A 24,578-nucleotide genomic window follows, 5' to 3' on the forward strand; every position below is an offset into this window, starting at 1 on the left:
AGCTTCTGCTCCTCTCATCCCTGCTGTGATGGTTCACAAGCTAAATATGTTCCCATATGTTGTCCATGTATGAAAACCTGTGCACGCCCTTTTGCTCCATCTGGGAGCCACGCCTATCCACGAGTTGCTAGCCCTGGGGGTCATAACACACTGCTTTGTTGAGAGGATGGGTAAAGCAGTAGGTCGTGCAGCCCACCTGAATCATTCGGCCCATCTTGTTAGCCCTGCCTAATTAAGAGATTGGGTCAAGTGACCATTGTAGGGTTGGTGTCTGGGATGCTGTTCTGCCCTGCAATGGTGACTCCTGAGGTTGTTTGCCCTTGTGCTTCCCATGTAGGCTACATGGTAAGGTAGAGTGATGGGTAGCCCAGTTTTAATCAGTTTACTTTTATATCTACTGCAGTACCCCCCCCCCCCCGACTCCTGGGGTGGGTGATCAGGCCCTCTAGTCGGATCGTGTTGTAAGGACAGACTCTGTACACCTGACTATGCTGGACCCAGACCTGGCTTTGCTACCCCTACTGACTCTTCCCCCTCCCAATTCCATGGCTGGTTGAGCCCCATGCGGTGACTACTTGGGGCTCAACCATGCCAAGGAATTTGGAGGGGGAACAGAAGTTGCAGTAGCCAAAGATAAAGCCTGGTCTAGGCCCAAGTAGCTAGGGCTACAGAGCCCAATTTTCCATCAGTGTCCGATATGGAGGCCTGGTCTCCTGCCCCACAAGCCTGTGAGAGAAGTCATTTCAGTTACCATGCATCATTGTTTTAAAAGTTTAGGTCCTGGTGCCAAAGGATAGCATCTACCAGGGCAACAAGGAAGGCTGAGCACTAGCCAGTGCAGGAAATAAGTAAGTAATTATCAAAAGAAGGCACCAAACCGGGAAGGTTATGTAACCAGTGCAGGAAGAGGTGTATCATCTAAGACTCTCCACCCACCTTTTTAATGGAGTGGCATTGTATATTCTCCTACACCAGTACAAAGAAGTCTCTCCCTCTCCCCCCAGCCTGGACACACAATCAACCTTTGTAGATGACCCCTCCAGCAGGGTGGTCCAATGACCCAAACAGGTGCCTTAGTCTATTCTGTTTTGTGCATGCAATGTTCAGAGGCAACCCCCACCGGCCCCCAGGGGGGTTGTACACAAACCCCTAATAATGACAAGGTGAAATTCTTGGGAGGGGGAGGGGGGGGGGGGTAACATAAGTGAAGTACAAATAGCTCCTGGAGTGCTGTCACTTTCTTTATCTTTAAATTAACTATAAGGGGACATCATATACGTTTTCAATGTTAGTATTGATGAACAAACGTTTTCACTAGAGGGAATAGGAAGTAAATGTAGGACAATCTTGCAGACATTTGGCCAAATACCTGATCAGCATAAATAATTACAGATTGATTTCTACCATTCTTAGAGTAAGAAAATGCAGAGAGATGGAATGCCTTAATGGTTTCTATAGCAGCAGCATCTACATGGTCATTAAAGGTAACAATAACATAGGAAGAAGCATACCTCATTTCGTCTAACTGGAGTGGGTACACTGCTAGAATTTGTATGCGTCAATGTAGAGACCGCCACCTGCAGAACACTCGCTCATCCCTATCAAGTGATTATCAAAAAAGGCACCAAGCCTGAAGACTGCAGCACGCTTCCCAATCGAGTGGATATGGGCAGTTCCGTTAGTGGGTGAAACTGGAGGGCACCTTACCGTGTCCGTCTTTTGGCTAACTAAATTTGTTACACGCAATCTCTTTGATTAGGATAGTGGTTTCAGAAGTTTATACATTACCATTTAGTGAGAATTTAAGCAGCCTGTCCCCAAGTGTGGTCAAGAGTATCTCCTAAACCAAATCATTGTCCACCCAGGATAGGGAGCAAGTAATCCCCATTGTTGCATTTAAGCTGTTTTTGTGAGGAAGGGGAAAAGCCGACTCAAGATTGTGAGTTATGCATATGGCAGACTTGGGATATTTTCTATTGTGGCCATTTTTGGAAGGGAGTTTCCATAGTAATCTGAGCATTTGGTAGTAAATACTGGAAATGCAACAAATACATAAATATTTATTAAACGAATATTTAAAATTCTTAACCACTAATAAGTGCATGTTATGCCATTGTCCATTAAAATGTTACTCTTAAATTTAATTAATGATTACAAATTTGAAATAAATATAACTTAAACATTAACATATATAACAGTCTGATACAGTAACCGAGTTAAATACATCAGTGTTATAAATCTGATATATTTAGAACAAGCTGCACAATTTTAAGGATTGCATTTCACTTTGGCATGAGTCTACACTATACTGTAATAAGAAAACCACACACACACAAAGGACCAAAAAAGCTCCCCTTTGCAGGGACCAAAGAGCCAAAGCTAAACCCCCACAAGCACAACTAGGCGAGTAGAGAGAGAGAAAAAATATGTATATATATTTTTTAAGATGTGAAAATACCTGAAGTGATTTATACACAAGTACTCTCCCAGTGGTGCACCTTCACATTAGTAACTTTAAGGGGAACTATATTCGGGCACATTGTGGCTCCCTGAACCACTGGGAGCCTCACCAGCCTAAATAACTTTACAACGTTGCTAAAATAAGCAAATTGAATGAAGGTTGGGCAGACTGCCAGAAAGCTTTTAATGCAGTCCCTCACAAAAGCCGATACACAAGATGAAGAGAGACGCAGGGATAATGGGAAAAGACTGGACCAGGTACCTGGAGAGAGGGTTTCAGGAGTTCTACTCCCCAAGCCTGGCCGGGGGCCAGGATCAACAGGATAGAAAAACTCAGAATTAGAAAGGATATGTCAGCCCAAAGAAGAGTGGAAAGTGTGTTTTCTAAAATTAGATCTAACAGAATGAGCTTTTACATATTATTTGCAGATTATGTAGAGTTTATGCTACACGAAAACCTTGACAAACTTCAGGAGTGGGCAGTTTAATGGCTGATGAAATCCAATCAAAATAAGTGTAATGTAATGAAGATGGGGAAGGGAGAGAGAGGAGACTTGTAACTACAAAAGGAAAAGACAACTACAAGAAACAATAAGATAAAAAATCTATGAGTGGATATAATTGCAACATTTAATATGAGTTTGTGTGAACAGGATAATATCAGCAGTTCATGGGGAACTTATGAATGAACATTTAAGACTCTTAACAAGATGGCTTTCAAGTTAATGTATACTGCCTATGTGAAATGATTACTTGAGTAAGCAGAGCCAGCACAGACTCAAAACCCTAGAGCACAAAAGTAATTCCAAGTTCATAGGTTTGCAACTAAAGCCAAATTCCAAAAATTAAGAGGGCTCAACTATGAAGACAAGCTGAAGAAATTCATCCTTAAAGGAGAGGAAACGAGATATGATCACTACATGCTAGATCCTGAGGGGATAACAATTGATTTGTAGCAATCCAGGGAAATTCTTGTATCCTATATGGGTGGTATGCATTATATGAAGAGGTTTTTCAATGCCACTTCCATCTACAACATCTACAACTTAAAAATAATATATGAAGAAAACTTTATTGTTTAGAGACAATTAGCATAGCAGGTATAAATGGCTAGAAGGCCGGGCACAATGAACTAGAATGAAATCTGTAGTCACAGAGGCAAGCACTCAAGATTATCAATACAGTATATTGAGTGAACAAATGTTTGAATGCATATCTTATTAAAAACAAAATTATCTTGCATATACAAATATATAATAAAACCTATAATAAAAGCATACAACTGCAATAATCAAACTAAACAAAAAACTTATTATCAAAGATATACTTACAGTACCTGTATCTTTGGTTAGATACGAAGTCCAAAGCCTGAACAACCTTATATTAAATAAAATGAGAAAAAAAAAAAAAAAAAAAACTAGTGCAAATAATTGTGTGCAAAAAACTAGTGCAAATAATTGTGTGCAAAAAACTAGTGCAAATAATGTATTATACACTCTTTCATGCTGTGTCCAGTTTGGTTAACTCATGTCTTGCTGCAGACCCAATATCTAATCCTATGCTATTTTATTCAATTCAGTTAGGGATGATGTGGGTACACTACCTATCTTAACATTTTGGTATCCCGATGATGCTCTCAGCATCATAAAACCAAAACAAGCAGAGTGGGGTGATTATGCTCTCAGCATCATGCATTAATTTTTTGCTTAGTCTTATTATTAGTATAAACATTGTGAGAGAGTGTTTAACATTGGGTTGTGGGCTCACCGGCAATGCTCGGCCTACTTCCCGGTGTGATGCGGGTGGCCCGCAGGGTCAGTGAAAGTTAAATATTGAAGTACAGTACAGTATAATCATAAGTAGTGTACACAATTATTAATTGATTTTCTTAGACAGCCTGAAATTTGATTTCGTATACTTAATATTGATTCTAATTAAAGATCACAGATTTGCTTAAAATACTTTTAATATAGCATACAAGTCCCCACAAAATAATTTAAAAATTTCCATTTGTTTCTACAAATATACAATGTTAAGTTACTGTAGTAATTACAGATGAATAAATTATTAAAAATTAAATTCCCAATGCTTATCAAACTAACAAATCTTAGTCTAGAATAACTTTACTCTTCTGAGGTATAAGACATTTGCACCATTTTACTCATGTACTGCAACATAATGTACAGTAAAGAGTCATTTAAAACTAAGAAAATAGGTCTGCCTTACCCCCGTCTTTACCAATAAATTTGGTGTAAGCTATTCTGTCATGATGATCAGCTTCTGTTAGATTATGATTTCTTATATCCTGGAGGGTTAGGGTTTGGGGTAATGTTGGCCAATTGTTGATATCGGCCAATAAACAAGTCCCACTGCCGCACAAGCTTAAAGGGAATGCCAAATTCCTTGCAAGTTTCCAGGAAAGCAGGGTAGAGGTAAGGCAGCTTGGAGTGATCGACTGTGGGCAGGAGGTGGTGTAGACTGTGGTCACCAAACGCGATTGACACCAGGAACAGATTACCAGTCACTTCCACCCTAGAGAGAAAAACTTCTTTTAATAGTATTCATACCATCACCACAAGATTTAAATTTGTTAGTATCACTAACTACAAACAAAAACCAATTTGGCACAGAATTAACTTAATTTAAGAGCTCAAGGTGGGTACCATTCTCCTATGACACTCTGTAAGGACAGTTGTATAAAACTACCTCTACCCCTAATACTTTAATCTGCCACTTTGGAGTTGCAAAGTCAAATGCAACTTAGTATCAGGGATTTTCATCAGCACAGCTATGCTTATATATATAGAGGTGTACCAATGCAGATACTTAGTAAGCTTTGACATTAAAATATATTAAGACAATAATACTTTGTGATCTCAATCATAACCATTTCTGCCAATTCCACTAAATGAAAGTACAGTACTGTATGTTAAATGGACTCTCCAGAAGTGATCACTCAAGTTGTAGTTACCACATTAGCAATAATGTAGCAGATACTCCCTATTCCAATTATATTCTATGGCAAACACTTAAAGGTTCCTAATAATCTCACATGCACTATTTATATCAATACATGTTCCCAAGAAATCCCACATACTTGAAATGATAACCTGCAGCAACCCCAAATACCACTGCAACATCTTCCCAGGCATTCCAGGAACCTCTAACAAGATCAAACGGAAGCAAAACAATAATTCCTATCAACCAAATTACAAGCAGGCTGGAGCTAGAAACATGGTCACGTGGATGGGAATGTTAGGCTGCCAAATCAAGGCAGCAACCAAACTCATTCCATAGATGTTAAGAACAACAACACTTTGAATATACGACAAACTGCCTGAGCAGATGCCTCTACCACTACCAGCATTCAACAGTAATGCACTATGGCTCAACCTGTCAATGTCAAAATACTATTCATCACCAACTTCTGTAACCAAGTTGCATCAAATATATGCTATATTTAGCTACCATACTGTGTGTTTGTTACCAAAAACTACTGTTACAAATTAAAAACATTTTTACTAGACACACTGTCATTGAGCAGTTTAGGGCAAGATGCCTTACGTTCATACTGTTTTGAATTTGGCAGTGATTATATGCATTGCAGCAAAGGAATTTACCCTGCAGGAATGACCATTTCCTTGTTTGCCCCAGGGGTGCCTAATTTCCTTGAAGTGCTCACTTGTTTTGTTGCATCTATGCCTCTTTGTGATTCTCTTATTTTGTAATTATCTCTTTTTTTCCACTTCATTTGCCTCAGAGTGGGCAAGATTCTAATTTGTGCTCCCAGTAGGTGACAGATGGTCATAGAGGCCTGGTATGCTGGACTGTCTTGGTGGTAATGGAGCTCATCATTAGCTCTGGGAGCTAATGATGAGCTCTGGGAGCTAATGATGAGCTCGGTCAGCTAATGATGGGTCCTTGCCAGAAAAATATTTACAACTTACCGGTCTCTGACTGCATCAAGTTGGAGGAGTCCCCAATCTTTATCTTCTCTTACAGCATCACCGTGGTGATATATGTCTGGATGGTGATGTGCAGCTATCAATCCAATGATAAAAAACCAACTACTGCAAGCCATGTGCAACACCAACCACATCCTGTGACAACAAAATAAACAAACCATGTACTTCACACATGTGTATAACTCATCATACAACACACCAAATAGTATCAAACTTTCACTTAAGAAAAATTAGAGCAAAAGTTATTGAAATTGTTCAAAGTCAAAGTAAAGGCAGCATTACTGTGATGTACTACAATAACGTTGCTTGCCAAACATTTCAATTACATGGCTGGAATCATTTCTTTTCTCTATAAATGCAACTAGTAAATAGAAAATATTGCAATGTGAGGCAGTCCAGAATACACTCCACAACCTCCAAAATCTACATCATATTGTTCCGGACCCGATCCAGATTTTTAAATATTTGTCTTGTCTTGGCTATTAATTTTTGTTATCCGATTTAATCTTAAAAGCAATTGTCACTGTACTTATGAAATACATTCCTTAAAATTATTAGTACTATAATTATATGCTCTGAAAGTCCAAGAATATATTAGTACAATAATGTGTAAAGATATTAACGTACCTCACAGCCATTCCAACAGATTCAGCAAATAATATCATCACAATTAATTCAACAACGGGCAGTAGATTTTCTGGGCGCAGTCGAAGCTCTCCAGTGTAATTATGACACATTCTTTTAATAACTTCAATGAACATACCTATAGGTATAACGAGGAGCTCATATACATAAAAACCATATCTTTGCATGAAGGTTTTGTCTGGCTTTGGGAAGAACTCCCAAATTGGCTCGAGTGCAGAAACTTCCATGTCATATATCGTATTTGGAAAAAGGTGATGGGACAGGCCATGACTAATCCGCCAATCATATGAAGAGAAGAGAAGCAGATCGAAGTAATACATTCGCCAGTTATCTCGCTGATGGAAGAAGTTGTGTGCACAGTTTCCGGTCATTCCAAGTACAATACCTGAAACAGAAATTCTTAACTGGCAATTTTGTCACATTTCATCAATCGTGAGCAATATCTACACAGTACAACAAGCTCAAAATGAGACCCTATTCATATACTGTAGCTTCCACACTACATATTGTAGCAGCTCATAGAAAATATAAAAATCAGAACTCAGAACTCCACTGCAGGTACAGAAGGGTCTAAGAGGTACAAAGGGTTTTTTACGATTTAAAAAAAAGTATAATTTTTTGGTTTATCTATTTCACTATTCCAATTCTTTATATTTCATGCTTGCTTTGTTAAGTATCTTGTATCCGTACATAAAAGGAGATGCAGTATAATTGATTTTAGTACATATAAAATTTGCATTCCTTTTCTTTTCTAGTCACCACCATTACTTTCCCTTTGTTTCCATTTACTAAGTCTTTCACAAATAAAACCATTGCTACTTGTTTGTGATGTAACACAAACAAGGTGCAGCAGTTTCAAACTCAACAAGCCACAATGAAGAACTGAAAACAGGAGATTCTTTTTCACCCACAGAGTTATAAACTGAAGGAACCACTGGAGCCGTCAATGTCAAAAATCTGTTAAATTTTAAAATCACCATGTTATGCCAGATGACAACCGGTCATCTGGCATGGCATGGTGACAGGTTAGACCAATGAATCATCAAATGATAGAAATCAAGGAAAATAGGAAAATTCAAGATATATTGACCAGACCACACACTAGAAGTTGAAGGGACGACGACGTTTCGGTCCGTCCTGGACCATTCTCAAGTCGATTGTGATGAGGACAGGTAGGGACAGGCAATAAATAGGCAAGAGAGAGCTGAGGAGGAAAGTAAGGTGTAGGGGATAGTAGTAATAATGAGAACTGCAGAAGGCCTATTGGCCCATACGAGGCAGCTCCTATTATAACTACCGAAGGAGATAGTAATAGGAATAAGAAGAGGATAGCAAGGGAGCGTAGGAGAAGACAATGCACAGAAAAAGGGAGAAGAGAGAAAAAAAAGGAAAGAGAAAAAAAGAAAGATAAATGGAAGGGGTAAGCTTATGTTAAGTCACGTTTGTTAGAAAGATTAGAGCATTTGAGTATATACTGTGAAAGGGAAGAGTCCACAGCAACAAAGCCAGGACTCAAGTTCATGTTGGGTACATTGTGTATAAGAGCCGATTCTACAAGATGGCGTCTGTGTAGAGTAGAGGCAGGAAAGATTATTTTGGAGGAAGACCAATCAATGGGATGATTAGAATCCCTCACATGGCAGAAGAGAGCATTGTTAGTGTCTGCAGACTTAACACTTCTCATATATCTTCAAGATATAAAGCAGAGTGCCAGTGTCATGCAAGTGAAGCCAAGAAAAACATCCCTTGGCAGAAGATGGGGCACTACTTTAGTCCCATGGGATGTGCGACCAACCATACTACCACCAATGCATTAGCATTCCCAAAAAAATAAAATACAGAAGAAGTTAATTTGTCAAAACTGAAGACTAATATAGATTGAAAAGCCTCCATACCAGCAAATACGGCCAGAGTGTATGAGTGGGTGAGACATGCAGCAACAGTCAGCAGGATAAAGGTGAGGACCAGAGCATCCTGCATAAGCACCATTGTCCATGTAGGGCCTTTTCCGACCTTTTTGAGAATTGGCTGCACCTAAAAGAAGGCAAATCAAATTTCTAATTACATTTTTATTTAAAAATTATATCTGTGCATACAGATAATGTGTATTACTTTACAATTGTCGGACTTGACAGTGCTAATCTATATACTGTACCTGCAAATACTATACTGTACTGTATTTCTTTACTCAACTTTGAATTAATTTATTGCCATTTTTATTATTGGTAGATTTATTTATTATTACTGTACATTGTAAATAATACTATGTTGTTAATCAGTCCTGTCATTAAAGAAAAGGAAATAAATAAATATCTGCATTCTTAAGTTCAGTATTATTACACTGATTTCTCTCCTATACACAATGCTTCATTTGATAAAGTCCTCATCAAGAGAACCAAATATCTTTCTTTTCACTTACACTGTCATTGTGAGGAGTTATTCAATTTATTAGTACAGTACTGTATTATAATTTTCAATCCATTCACATTGTTGATTTTTACCTAAAATGTGTAGTCTGCCAAGTAGTATATTATACCAAATTTCATAAAAATTCCTAAAAACTTTAAAATATAGGAACATCCTAAAACTGCATTTTGAGATTTGAATTTTCCCGCCAAAAATGCAGTGTCACAAATCCTTAATATTTTAATTATACAACTTAAATTTGTATATTCAGTACTGTACAGTACTTTCCTATGACTTACATAATTATTCTGATTAAGATTTAATAATCAATTATTCATTTTGTTGGGGATAAGAAACTTGTGTATATATATGCAGTACTGTATATATATATACTTTAGGCTTGTAATAAAGTCCCCCCCGAGGTTGAACTACTGACTATCCCCACGATGCAGCCTCACAATACTTGCCTAATTCCCAGGCATCTATTTACTGCTAGGTGAACAGAGGCATTAGACAAAAGAAAACATTCCCAACCATTTCTGTCCTTTCCCTGGGAATCTAATCCAGGATCCCCGATTGAGACGAGAACAAAGCCAATAATGGCAACTTGCCATTATTACAAGACACTTGGGTAGTTGACACAACTTCTAAAAGGGCAAAATACTTTTAATCAGTTGATTTTGTTTTCAAATAAATCTCAAAACAGAGCTTATAATCTTGTAGTGAATAAGGAAATTAAACAGAATGAAGAACAGCATAGAGTGAGGTGAGTGGATGGAGAGTGAGGAAGAGTAGTCAGTGAAAGAAAAAGTTTAGAAAGAAAATGGGATGAAAGGTAGACTTGGTAAGAGAGACATAGGGATAGAGGTGGATGGATATATATAGAGTAGAAAGAAGAGCTAGAATGAGTTAGAGTAGATAAAGTTGATAGAGGAAGATGGAATATTAGAAAGGTAGAGCTGCCACCATCCATTCAGAATGTTTACAAGACAAGGGAGGGGAACTCTTCTCTGTTTACAGATATTATAATCAATGTTAACAGTTAAAGATATTACAACTATGTAAATCAAAGTCATTATCTTCAGTAAGTAATATTCAGAGCTCTTCACTCTTTTCCTTTCCATAAGTCAAGAAATGAACCAAAGATCTTAGGTTATCAGATTTAAAGATACCGTAGTTAAAAAGTGTTAAGAGATTATCATCATTATATATATTTATTTATTTATTTATTTTCAAGATGATGTAAGAATACTCATGGATAATTATAATTTGTGACTTTACCATAATCAACATTAACTGAGAATCAGTCATTACACAGGAATTGAGAGCAAATACAGCTGATTTCCCCTAGAAATTACACAACATGTATTTAGGAAACACAGAATACATCACATTACAATCAAATTCGCCAAGGTCTTAGAACAAGTTGGTTAGAGGAAGGAGGGAAAGGTACGGCTACGAGTCAAGGCCCCAGCCGGCTGGGACAGGCCGGTATAGACTAGCCTGCTCTCATTGGATCCTCTGGTGAAGCAAGAAATCCTCTGTCAATGTACAACTGCTCGAATATACAACGGGAACCAGGAGCTAAGCTCTGTCTACTGCGAGATAACCTCTGGCTATCTTCCTTCCACACCTAGATAGGCAGCTTGCTTGATGGAAAGAACACAGCAACCGTTTGCAATTATCCGCTTAACAGAGAGCAAGGCTAACCTGACACTACCTGACCTCTTCCCAATATGTAAACATTTAACACTTGTGAGGTATGACTTTTGAAATGGCAAGAACTGACAGCCTGGCACCGCCCAAATCCTGTGTGATCGACTCTACTTGTATCAGTAAATATATTAAATTAATCCATTGATGATGATACAATCTAGGCTATCTAATTGGCAATTAAAAAAAAATATTTAATATTACCAAAAATTATTATTTGGGGCCCCTTAACTGCATACAGAATAAAAATAATTACTGTACTGTACTCTGGAGAATGATCAATTGCTGTGCAATGGTTATATTGTCTAGTAAACCAGTACAGTGGTTTACATCTTCGACTCACAATTGAGGATTCCAGGTTTGATTCCCAGGTGGGGGCAGAAATGGTAGGGAAAGTTTCCATTCACCTGTTGCCTCTGTTTACCTAGCAGTAAATAGGTACCCAGAAATTAGGCAGATATTGTGAGGTTGCATCCTGGGAAAGGTTGGTAGCTGATACAAGGGGACCTTGATACAAGCCTAAAGTAGTGTATACATATACAGTACTGTATATACAAAGACTTCTTGCCACCAACAACAGAAAATAATATAAATGCTCGAATCAACTTGAGTTGAAGGGTATGTAGCAAGATAGCTTTCCTGCTAAATACCAGAAAAGATTTATACACATGAAGAATGAACATGCATGAACTTTTACACCAAAATCAAATACAGTAATGAAAATTAAATGAATTCATCATACTTTTCTTTTTAATGTTTTGTAGAATCCATCTTCATGAAAAGTGAATGGGGAATTTCGAGGCGTTGATATATCCTTAACGTAATACTTGGGAAGGATACTCTCTGCGACTGTGTTAATGTGAGAACTTTCAAAAGCTTCAGTGATGTCTGTACCTTTAGTTACCAGAAGCCAGTCCTTACCTATGGTAATAAAGTTATGTTAATACTGCACAGCACACTGAATATACATACTGTACTTAGTAACTAAACAAAAATCAAATGCCTCCTATTCTTCTATTTTCATACAATATTACATACCACTTATTCCTATCTCACACTTGAGTGAGTTCTCACAGGGGTTAACCACCTCACATCCATCAATTAAGTATGATTGTGAATTTCAAAGATATACTGTACTTATTTCATGTGAGATGTTCTTGTGTTCTTTTACATCCATGTAGGATCAATTTTCAAATCAAGAGTTAGCACTGAAGTCTAAGATATTGCAGTATAAATAGCACAATAGTACACACGTCTGCACAATCATGTACACACCGTACATAGTATGGTGTGTACATGATTAGCATGTATAGTGATTTGAATCTAGGAGTTGCATGTTGTGTGAAAACAACATGTTATAATTTTGGTATATGATTTTTGCTGGGTGGCAAGAGGGGTATAGTAGTTTACAATGGTTGTGCCCCATGCATAATGGGGCAGCTCATTAATGTAAGAAATAGGAGTGGTCCTAGTATGTTGCCTTTTGGCACTCCTGTGGCTAACAGGAGAGTGGGAGAGCTAGTGTCACTGATGAAATTGATGATGATATCGATTTCAAAACACACATCAAACACACTGATGTGTGTTTAGAAATAGATATAGTTCCGAGAAAGGGCTAAATTCTGTACAGCTGGAGTTTAAGTAGGAGGTCAATGTGATTTATGGAATTAAAGGTTGTTCTTATGATAATGAATAGATCAAGTATGAATTTGATTTTGTCACGTGGTGAGCAAATTGCGTCAGCACTGTACTGTAAATAAAGGCATTGTTGAGATTTAAAGCCAAACTGGCTGGAACTTATTATGTGGTAATGTACATTGATTTCAGTATTTGATAATACTGATATTTGATATCTTGTCTTAATTGTATGTCAGCTGTAAATCTTCTAGTTACGCATATTAGTAAATGACAAGGATATTAAGATGGCATGTTACTCTAGACATGCTTTTTTTCTAAGAATTTTGATAAACAAAAAAATTATGAAGTAAGAGGCTACTGCAAATACAAATCATAAAGACTGGTAGATGTTTTATGCTGTATCCACTTTACCCTATTCCACATGTTAAAGTACAATACTGTATAGGCCATCAAAGATACTGTATCTAAATTTCACAAGAAATGAGGTTGAAATTTGATAAAATTTATATTTCAATATACTGTACCTTTAAGATATCTCTACTAATCCACTGAATACTGTATAGCAAATTGCTATTCATTTAACATTCATCTTAACTACTGTATCACATTATTATTCTACTTTGGGGTTATACAAGCAAACTACTACAACAAAAGATATATTACTGGTGCAAAAGGAAGCACAAACCTCCAGGATGTTTGTCAATAAAATTGGTCATATCATACAACTTATCATGTATTCTCCAGTATGGACCAACATCATCATCCTTCCTCTTTCCATTTATCCATGTTAGAGAGGTCTTGAGGGCGAGGTCACGGCCTGATGGATAATGCCGGAAGCCTGTGTTTGCGAGCCCATTCTGATCAATGCCGTTGGAGTTCTCGGAGCGGCGTGGAAAGTCTTGTTTAGGAGCCATTTTCTGGAAAGCGAGTCTTTATAATAAGTTTAGTCGGGTAAATAGCATCTTTAATTTTAGCAACATCAAAACTACTAAATGATGATTATGAAAGATACACTAACATTTTTCACTTGTATATTGAACATTTTTAAAGAATGTTCCTTTGGGTCTTATTAGGGTACAGGGGTACTTTAATTATTTCCTTGCTTCTGTATTGTGAATCCTTAAAATGTACTGTATTTGTATTTATTTTTTTGAGTTAACGGAACACAGCCTCACAACCTTAAGAGAAAAGAGGGTACATGATCACTTCAGACAAGGTGCTGAAAGGAGTAGATAAGGCAGGTTATCTAAACCGAGAGGATTGAGGTAAGCCATGGGAACAACATTATAAAATGGCTACACAAATGAGTTTTAAAGATGCAATCAAAATTCTCATAACCTTTATAGGTGGTTAGAAAGTGAATGCAGAGAAAGAATGTTGTTGAAGCCACTTTCATTCAAAACAAAATGAAAACAAAATTTCAACATTAATGTCAGGAGATGTAACAAGTACAAGAAGTATACAACACCACACCTGCCACACACAACACCACCACAACTGCCTCCCCCCAACACCACAACTGCCTCCCCCCAACACCACACCTGCCTCCCCCCCAACACACAAGGTATCAAGAAGAGCACACACAGAGGTGGTAACCGCACGTGGCCGGGGTCGCAGGGTGACTGACTGCCCGGCTCTCCACTCTGCCCCACATACCCCCGGGGTGCCCCTCACACCCCCGGGGTGCCCCTCACACCCCCGGGGTGCCCCTCTTACCCCCGGGGTGCCCCTCATACCCCCGGGGTGCCCCCTCATACCCCCGGGGTGCCCCCTCATACCCCCAGGGTGCCCCTCATACCCCCGGGGTGCCCCTCATACCCCCGGGTGCCCCTCATACCCCCGGGGTGCCCCTCATACCCCCGGGGTGCCCCTCATACCCCCGGGGTGCCCCTCATACCCCCGGGGTGCCCCCTCATACCCCCAGGGTGCCCCCTCATTCCCCCGGGGTACCCCCTCATACCCCCGGGGTGCCCCTCATACCCCCGGGGTGCCCCTCATACCCCCGGGGTGCCCCTCATACCCCCGGGGTGCCCCTCATACCCCCGGGGTGCCCCCCATACCCCCGGGGTGCCCCCTCATACCCCCAGGGTGCCCCCTCATACCCCCAGGGTGCCCCCTCATACCCCCAGGGTGCCCCCTCATACCCCCAGGGTGCCCCCTCATTCCCCCGGGGTACCCCCTCATACCCCCGGGGTGCCCCCCATACCCCCGGGGTGCCCCCCATACCCCCGGGGTGCCCCCTCATACCCCCAGGGTGCCCCCTCATACCCCCAGGGTGCCCCCTCATACCCCCAGGGTGCCCCCTCATTCCCCCGGGGTACCCCCTCATACCCCCGGGGTGCCCCTCATACCCCCAGGGTGCCCCTCATACCCACGGGGTGCCCACTCCACCCAACACACATCAAAGCATCACCGCTATCATATCAATCTTAAAAAATAAATAATAATACAAAATAATCGTGTAGAGAGGCACTAAGAGACTCAAGGTCACTGATGCCAGTGTCTAAGAAGTGCTCAAGGCGACACTTATTGGCTATGAAGGAGAGTGAGTTAAACGAGTTATCAAGGCGAGTCTCACCTATGCTGCCTTGAGGAGGAACCGGATATACATAGAAAGTTTGTTAAGGGGTCGGTGGCAGAGTTGCTGGCAGCCTTCCTCGCTGCCAGCTAATGTTTATATTTTGTATTTTTTTTTGGTGAGGGTATGATGTCTCCTGCTACACTACCAGGCGCACGATTCTTCTCTTGAACTAATTATATACACCGTGCTTTAAGCAGTTATATAACTAGTATAATATGGTTGTACCCTGAGTAACGACTGGCCCGATTAGAATATATTACTGGATGGCTTCATATCTGATTGAAACTGTATGATAACGGCAACTTGAGATGTAGTTGCTAAGGAGGGATTTCAAATGAAAATATCTCTCAAGAACTACGTTGTAATGCTGACGAGCCAATTGCGTAGTTAAGAGGTTGTCGTCCAAGACGTGACTCAGAGGGGTCGAGGAGTCGACTGCCACATATACATATATGTATAACAATAAAAAATATTTGTCAATAAATCTGGCAATAACGTTGAGCTAATTCGCGTAATGTTTATTTATTTATTGTTTATTTATTGTTTATTTATTTATTTATTTATTTATATACAAGAAAGTACATTGGGTTTATGAGAGTACAGAGACGTGAAGTTTTACATTCTTGTAAAGCCACTAGCAAGCATAGCGTTTCGGGCATTGAGTATAGCACATTAAACCCCACATGGTTTGAGTTTTAGGAAAATACTGTCAAATATAAATGCTGTTCTCAAAAGATTCCCTGATTTTGCCTCCGCAAGATAACGTATGTTTTTAAGGGTTGACACATGTTAATCTTCTTGTTTGAGGAGCTGTTCACTTGAGATAGTTAAAGCAAGTCCCAGCTGTGTCTGGGTACAAATGAAAGGATGAACAACCCAGCGGGTTTTCTTCCTATTGGGGAGTGTTGTACATGTTGCTATGGCGGTATGTCCCACAGGATGAATGGCGCAAAACATATAATTTTGGGCCGGAGGGTTAGTTTATTGGACAGCGTCACTCATCCCGGGAGTGAACACACTGCTGAAGTAAGTTGCTGTACTGATAAGCTAATCATACAACTTCACGACCTTCGTGCGCTAACCTACACAGGATGAGTTCGAGGTAGATAGTACACTACCAGCCTCATGAAACCACAATAACAAAGAAATTTTTGGAACTGACGAACATGTGTGAGCAAGACGTGTGACCCAGAAACGCTCAAAATCCTGAATGTCTATATATTTTTATAACAAGAGGAAGCAAAGCACCCCGACAGTTTAAGAAATAGCTGCTTGATTGATTCAAGAAGGAAAAGAAGCATATAGCTGAGAAAGATTACAAAAGCAGAGCCGAGGAAAACAGAAATAACGGCAACACAGAAAGCAACTATATATCTTCCGTTATCTAAAAGCTTGTCTGAAAGATAAAACTTGGTATTTCCCTCAAAAGTATTTTATCAGGTTTGAGGAGCAGTTTATCTACACAGAAGTAAACAAGTGAACGATGCCCAGCTGGCAGTTGCCAGGCAAACCATAACCTGCAGCCTATCATGTACCCAATCACCATCCAGCAGGGGACTGGGTACAATCATCTATATTCACTACCTACTGTTTGCAAATTTGGGATAATTGGCTAAAATTCGGGTCGGTGATTATTTCGAAAGAAAAAAATTGCAAAATTTCATGAAAAATTTGTTACACAGTTATCTCTGAAATTTAATTTTTGTTCGCAATGCATCTGATGCAGGGTATGCGAATGATGGCCACAGATAACATTTGGTCTGGTGTACATCTATATCTAATTTGTCAATCTCCTTTGATTACTATCTTATAGGTCGCTATCATATCTGCTCTATTCATTTCTTTTCCTTAAGTGTAGCGAGGTCAAGAAAGACCTCGCTATCCCTCCGTGCTAACGTATGTGTGTGTACTCACCTAGTTGTGTTTGCGGGGGTTGAGCTCTGGCTCTTTGGCCCGGCCGCCTCTCAACCGTCAATCAACAGGTGTACAGGTTCTTGAGCCTATTGGGCTCTATCATATCTACACTTGAAACTGTGTATGGAGTCAACTGTGTGTGTGTGTGTGTGTGTGTGTGTGTGTGTGTGTGTGTGTGTGTGTGTGTGTGTGTGTGTGTGTGTGTGTGTGTGTGTGTGTGTGTGTGTGTGGCTCATTTAGGAAATAATGTTATTAATACGAACTATAAATTAGCCTTAGACTTTATGTACTGTTAAATATAATGAGTTAATTTCCTCCCACCAACGGTGAAAACAGTAGTACTGGTCGTAGGCATATGTGACTGTGTATATGTTTGTCTGTATATTGTACTCACCTAGTTGTGCTTGCGGGGGTTGAACTCTGGCTCTTTGGGCCCGCCTCTCAACTGTCAATCACTCAACTGATTTTGTTTTCCAAACACACACACATCCCCAGGAAGCAGCCCGTAGCAGCTGTCTAACTCCCAGGTAGACAGATCTTTTGCTAAGTGAACAGATGAATCAGGTGAAATGCAACGTGCCCAAATGCTAACTCCTGCCAGGGAGTTAGCAGTTGTGAGTCAGTTGCGCTGAGTACTTTAATTAGTATAATAGTGTTCTAAATTTCTATATCTATATATATATTTCTACGTTTTATATATATATTTCAATATGTTTTCTTCTAAGCTGTTTTGTCATAGTAGTCAAATGTTTGCCTCAGCGTTTTCACCTCTTAACCCTTACACTGCTCCAGGTGACATATGCGACTTTTTTTTTTCTTTCTCTCTTTCATTCGAATTGTTAGCTACTTTTTGTGATGCGCAACTCGATGTAGCACTTTTAAATAGTTGCGCAGTTTAGGGGTTTAGGGTGTATAGATCTTCCTTCAGCCATTTTTGCATTTACCCATTGTGCAACCATCATAAAAACCACTCGACCACTGACATATATTCGTCTGTTGGCAATACTGCTACACATCTCGCTGCCAGCAGTGTTGCCGTGCTCCCGTTTTCTTTAATACTGCAGTATGTGCTTGATAATCTCTCTAATTAATAGTAATACGAATAATAAATCAATATTGCCTTCTACTGCAACATTTCGGTATACCGGATATCCGGATATCAAAGGAATTAAAAACAAAAGAAATCGAGTAATGACATTGAAATTCATTCACGTAAATTTCAGTGCAGAAAAAAGAACATCTTAACATCGAAGGGATCTCATGAATAAATAATGTGTTTGTCCAGACAGCGGAAACCGAGCGCTGAAGACAAAGCGGAGGTCGATGTTTATGTGACGCCAACATTACTCTCCCGTCTGCCTCTGTCGAGATGAGCTTTCTCAAGTCTCTCTCTTACATTCCTTCTCTCCTGGGCTCTCTCACCACCGCCACACGTCTCATAGCAACTCTCTCTCTCTACCACGTGAATGGTATCAATTATAACACGGAAATGGAATGAATTTTAGCATAGGCTTGGTGGTATTTCTAGTATGGGAATGTATTGGAGGAAATTTAGCACGGGAATTTTAACATGAGAATGAAATTAAATTTTGTTTAAAAACGATAGTGTTTTTAAACAAACGCAATGATGAAAAACGATAGCTTTTTTTAAGGAGCTGCTGTGCCAAGTGTTGGTATTCTGGAACTTGCTATTTAGGCTATCTACTGACAGTTTTTCTTGTATGAAATTTTATCCGCCATCTTTCAGCTAAAATTTTTGAGATTGAATTCTCCTACGAGGATGATATTTTTATTTTTCTAGGGCGTTCTTAACAAGTGGCAGAAGAGGTAGCAACATATGGCGTGATAGCAATATAAATTTAATCCATGCACAACAAAACTACAATTCAGAAAATCTCTCGACAAGGGGAAAAAGTTGCCCTTTAACTGGAAGTATACAAATGTCACTGCTATCCCTACACACCATCTCATAGTGAACAGTGTTGTAACATCAACACCACGAGCCCTGCCTCACTAACCTTCCTGGAAACACAAACCGAAACTGTCTCTATTTTCCGCTTGTTACAACTTGTAATAAAGTTGTTACATCTTGGCTTAACGTGTTTATGACGTATTAGAACGTTGGCGGGCAATATGCCCGCCAAACACACACCGAAACTACGACGTTGGTACAACGTTCGAACAAGTTTTAACACCTAACCAGTTATAACAACCAATATAGCAAGTTGTAACAACGTTCTAATACGTCATAAACACGTTAAGCCAAGATGTAACAACTTTATTACAAGTTGTAACAAGCGGAAAATTGGGACAGTTATGGTTTGTGTTTCCAGGGAGTAGATGTGGTTTATACGAACTCCGCAAAAGCTTCTGATAAGACACCGTGTGAAAGACTGCCACAGATATTACAAGAACGTGGTATGAACTGGCGGAAAATACTATTTAAATTTAAACAATGGTTAAAACAAAGAAAGCAAAGAGTTGTCCAAAATGAGAAAGAATTTGGGTATAAAAATATTGTGAGTGGAATACCTCAAGGTTCCATTGTGGGCCGACTATTTTTTGCCTTATACACTATTGATATAGATGAGAATATTACAAACTTCATCATCAAATTTACAGATGACACTAAGATCTATAATAAAGTAGGAAACGAAAACTATATTGACGCCTTACAAAGCGATCTATATGAACACAAATGGTCAGAAGACTGACAAATGCTTTTCAATACTAAAAAATGCAAGACCTTTCATTTAGGGATCAATAATGACTACATAAATATATCAACAACACTGCCATGCAGGAGACTGATGAAGAAATGGGTCTAGGAGTAACGACCCACTAGTTACTGAAAGTGCCTCAGCTAGCAGGATCTCTGGCAAAAAAACTTAGGAATATCAAATGAACCTTCGACTTTAAAGGAAAATAAAGTGATTGAACAACTATACAAGTCTCTGGTGTGCCGCCATATGCATAATCTCTTCTAAGCATGGAGACGTCATCTTCAAAGTAATATATGTGCTTGAAATACTTTAACGCAGAACGAAAAATAAATTTCAGAACGAAGTCAAGTCTGATGCCAGGAACGGTCGAGGTTCCCAGGACTAACACTACAAACCAGACATGACAAGGCTGATGTGTGGAGGTCGAGGGCCTCAGGACTAACACTACAAACCAGACATGACAAGGCTGATGTGTGGAGGTCGAGGGCCTCAGGACTAACACTACAAACCAGACATGACAAGGCTGATGTGTGGTGGTTGAGGGCCTCAGGACTAACACTACAAACCAGACATGACAAGGCTGATGTGTGGAGGTCGAGGTTCCCAGGACTAACACTACAAACCAGACATGACAAGGCTGATGTGTGGAGGTCGAGGGCCTCAGGACTAACACTACAAACCAGACATGACAAGGCTGATGTGTGGAGGTCGAGGGCCTCAGGACTAACACTACAAACCAGACATGACAAGGCTGATGTGTGGTGGTCGAGGGCCTCAGGACTAACACTACAAACCAGACATGACAAGGCTTGATGTGCCCAACCGTCCAAGTGGTTGAGCACCATTCCTTCCCCCCGTCCCATCTCAAATCCTTATCCTGACCCCTTCCAAGTGCTATATAGTCGTAATGGCTTGGCGCTTTCCCCCTAAAAGTTCCTTCCTTCCTACTGTCAACCCGTCCTCGACTGAGCTGTGATGGAGGGGGGGGGGAGCGGGCGACCAATAGATATTTGTATCTGTAAACATAACGACATCAGAACATTATAATAGGCAAATCTTGGAGAATTATTGGCCAATCAGGTAGCCGGAGGCAGCGGTTACAGCCAATAGAGTCACATATTACATTCGCAGTTGCCAATTACTCCCAAATTACGAGCGATTATTGGCCAAAAATGGCGTTCAAAATGGGTCGTTACTGTAACGCATTTGGTGGTAATGCGGTATAGAAGTGTTGGTATTCCTGTACTTGTTGATGTTGTGTAGTTGGGAGTGTTGGTAAGACTGCTATAGGTGTTGATAATGGCGGGTTAGTCACCTCTCGCAGTTATCCTCTATTGCTTTTTACCTCACTCTAAATACCTCGCTGATTGTTTAATAATAATAATAATCATATAATTTAATATTATGTCATTTTGTTGGGGGACAGGAAGCCTATGTGTATATATTTTAGGCCTGTATCGAGGTCTCCCTCAGGATGTAACCCCACAACTCCCGGCGAACTATATAGTGCTAGGTGAACAGAGGCATTAGGTAAAATGAAACGTGCCCAACCCTTTCTGTCCACCCTAGAGATCGAACCCGGTATTCTCGACTGTGAGTCGAGAACGTAGCCACTGTACTACTGAGACCCCCAATATATATAATAAATTATTATATTAATGTTATGAGTGGAAAGTTGACTTCAAGGTCACCTGACACCATATCTAACCGGTTCACTATAAACCAGATGTATGGTATGGTTATAGACAGCCTCTTAGGCTTATTAAGGTCTTCTAGCTAGTTATTATGTACCCCATACCCATCCTGTGAGTACTAGGTGAGTACCATATCCATCCTGTGAGTACTAGGTGAGTACCATACCCATCCTGTGAGGACTAGGTGAGTACCATACCCATCCTGTGAGTACCATACCCATCCTGTGAGTACTAGGTGAGTACCATACCCATCCTGTGAGGACTAGGTGAGTACCATACCCATCCTGTGAGTACTAGGTGAGTACCATACCCATCCTGTGAGGACTAGGTGAGTACCATACCCATCCTGTGAGGACTAGCTGAGTACCATACCCATCCTGTGAGTACTAGGTGAGTACCATACCCATCCTGTGAGTACTAGGTGAGTACCATACCCATCCTGTGAGTACTAGGTGAGTACCATACCCATCCTGTGAGGACTAGGTGAGTACCATACCCATCCTGTGAGGACTAGGTGAGTACCATACCCATCCTGTGAGTACTAGGTGAGTACCATACCCATCCTGTGAGGACTAGGTGAGTACCATACCCATCCTGTGAGTACTAGGTGAGTACCATACCCATCCTGTGAGGACTAGGTGAGTACCATACCCATCCTGTGAGGACTAGGTGAGTACCATACCCATCCTGTGAGTACTAGGTGAGTACCATACCCATCTTGTGAGCCTTAGTGGACACCATACCCATCCTGTGAGCCTTATTGGACACCATACCCATCCTGTGAGCCTTATTGGACACCATACCCATCCTGTGAGCCTTAGTGGACACCATACCCATCCTGTGAGCCTTAGTGGACACCATACCCATCCTGTGAGCCTTAGTGGACACCATACCCATCCTGTGAGCCTTAGTGGACACCATACCCATCCTGTGAGCCTTAGTGGACACCATACCCATCCTGTGAGCCTTAGTGGACACCATACCCATCCTGTGAGCCTTAGTGGACACCATACCCATCCTGTGAGCCTTAGTGGACACCATACCCATCCTGTGAGCAGGTATGAAAAAGTTACAGACACATAAATGGGTTCACAAACTGAAACCCCAAAGATCGTTAAGCCAAACAAGTTACAGCCTTGACGAGCCAATTAGGTCGTGGGTCGTTAATACATACAACAGTCTACTAAGCACAGCGTCTTCCCTAATGACTAGGGAGACACCCAGTTTGTAAACAACTCACCCGCGCCATCTTGCGGGTGAATGGAAGGTTTGTGGGTCGCATCATGGGTCCAAGAACCGGATCAAATTATGTGTTACTTGCTCACTATTCACTGCGTCACGCAGTTGGTCGTATATATGATTTGATGACGCAGATAGTGAGTGATATATATATGAGGAGTAGTGCGGACCATGAAAGATGAATGTATTCTAGTGCGTTTTCCTGTATTTTCCAACGCATTTGCATTAGTTTTTGATGATGTGTTGAATATATACGATAGTACTTAGTCTGCATAGATTTTTTTTTGTGGTCTATATATATTATACCTGACCTACAGTCCACCTGAGACCACACCTGACCTAAAGTCAGGTGTGTCCTTCTAGTCTTACATGTGTGTGTTATACCCGACTGAAGAGTCTCAAGAGACTAACAGGTGTGACAAGCACACATGCTACAATACATTGGATATAATACCAGATGTATGATTATATATGTATTCAATGAATGCAGATGTACTTAAATGTATTAATACAACAAAATAAACTCTTGTGGGTAATTGGTGTGTGATTCATGCCCCTTGGTGATGAGATAGAGGGGCATGGCATGCCCAAACACATGTGTTGATGGCAGGTTTGCCTTCTTGGGGCTTCCAACACCTGTAGGGTGGACCTTGGCATCTCTGCTGCCCTCGGGGAGCCGGTCGGCCGAGCGGACAGCACGCGGGATTTGTGATCCTGTAGTCCTGGGTTCGATCCCAGGCGCCGGCGAGAAACAATGGGCAGAGGTTCTTTCACCCTATGCCCCTGTTACCTAGCAGTAAAATAGGTACCTGGGTGTTAGTCAGCTGTCACGGGCTGCTTCCTGGGGGTGGAGGCCTGGTCGAGGACCGGGCCGCGGGGACACTAAAAGCCCCGAAATCATCTCAAGATAACCTCAAGATAACCTCTTTCCATTCACCTCTTCATGCCCACCTTCAATAAAATGAAGATTCATTTATATTTATCTTAACATATTTTTCATTTAAAGAAATATGTTGTAATCTTCAGGTATTACAGTAGCTTTAACTTAAGTAAGGACGTAGGAGTGTATACATTGCTCATGTTTCTCAACGTATTCTCACAAGCAGTATAATTCAGACAGGCAGTGAATATATATACATCAGTTAGGAATAATAATTGCAGGAAATAAAACATGGGTAATATACTAGGTTAGTTTAAAGGGCATAAAATGTGTATTTAGCAGAAGACAAATGTCTAGGACACTACTTTGTCGCGTGCATGGTGGCAGTTCGAGGCTCTCCGCGGCGCGTATTCACAGCTGCGCCGGTATTCTCGACGGCTCGGTCTAAGAGCTCCTGGGGGGTTAAGAGCCGCCAATTTGCACAAAAATCTCTCGCCAATTGAGGGTGTGTGGCCTATTCCCGCGTCTACAACTCTCCAGCATGGAAGGTATACGATAATAGCACTATTATGGCTAGGAAATGTTGGTATTAAGGACTAGTCCATGCGCGCCGCTGGCCATGTTGAGACGTCGGCCATTATATCGAGCGACCTTGAGTATGCACTACGAGCCTAGCGCTGGTCCGGATCTTAAGTGGTTAATGATGTATCTTAAATCAGA

General features: G+C 40.5%; 1 protein-coding gene across 4 annotated transcripts in view; it reads right to left on the reverse strand.

Annotated features, from left to right (window-relative positions):
- Window positions 1–2,047: 2,047 nt before the first annotated feature.
- Cyt-b5-r (Cytochrome b5-related) overlaps window positions 2,048–24,578 on the reverse strand; it is a 59,589-nt gene continuing 37,058 nt past the window's right edge. For 2 of the 4 annotated variants that reach the window (XM_069311132.1, XM_069311133.1), the window contains exons 2-7: window positions 13,513–13,744; window positions 11,932–12,110; window positions 8,966–9,104; window positions 7,053–7,455; window positions 6,408–6,560; window positions 2,048–4,992 (exon numbers count right to left, since the gene is read on the reverse strand). In XM_069311132.1, the coding sequence (XP_069167233.1) occupies window positions 4,749–4,992; window positions 6,408–6,560; window positions 7,053–7,455; window positions 8,966–9,104; window positions 11,932–12,110; window positions 13,513–13,744 (1,350 nt within the window). In that variant the 3' untranslated portion in view covers window positions 2,048–4,748. Of the gene's footprint in view, window positions 4,993–6,407; window positions 6,561–7,052; window positions 7,456–8,965; window positions 9,105–11,931; window positions 12,111–13,512; window positions 13,745–14,411; window positions 14,470–15,405; window positions 15,551–24,578 lie in introns of those variants that run through there. The other 2 variants (XM_045765114.2, XM_045765115.2) reach the window with 2 other exon arrangements.

This window comes from Procambarus clarkii, chromosome 69 (genome assembly GCF_040958095.1).
Source record: "Procambarus clarkii isolate CNS0578487 chromosome 69, FALCON_Pclarkii_2.0, whole genome shotgun sequence".
NCBI lineage: Eukaryota > Metazoa > Arthropoda > Malacostraca > Decapoda > Cambaridae > Procambarus > Procambarus clarkii.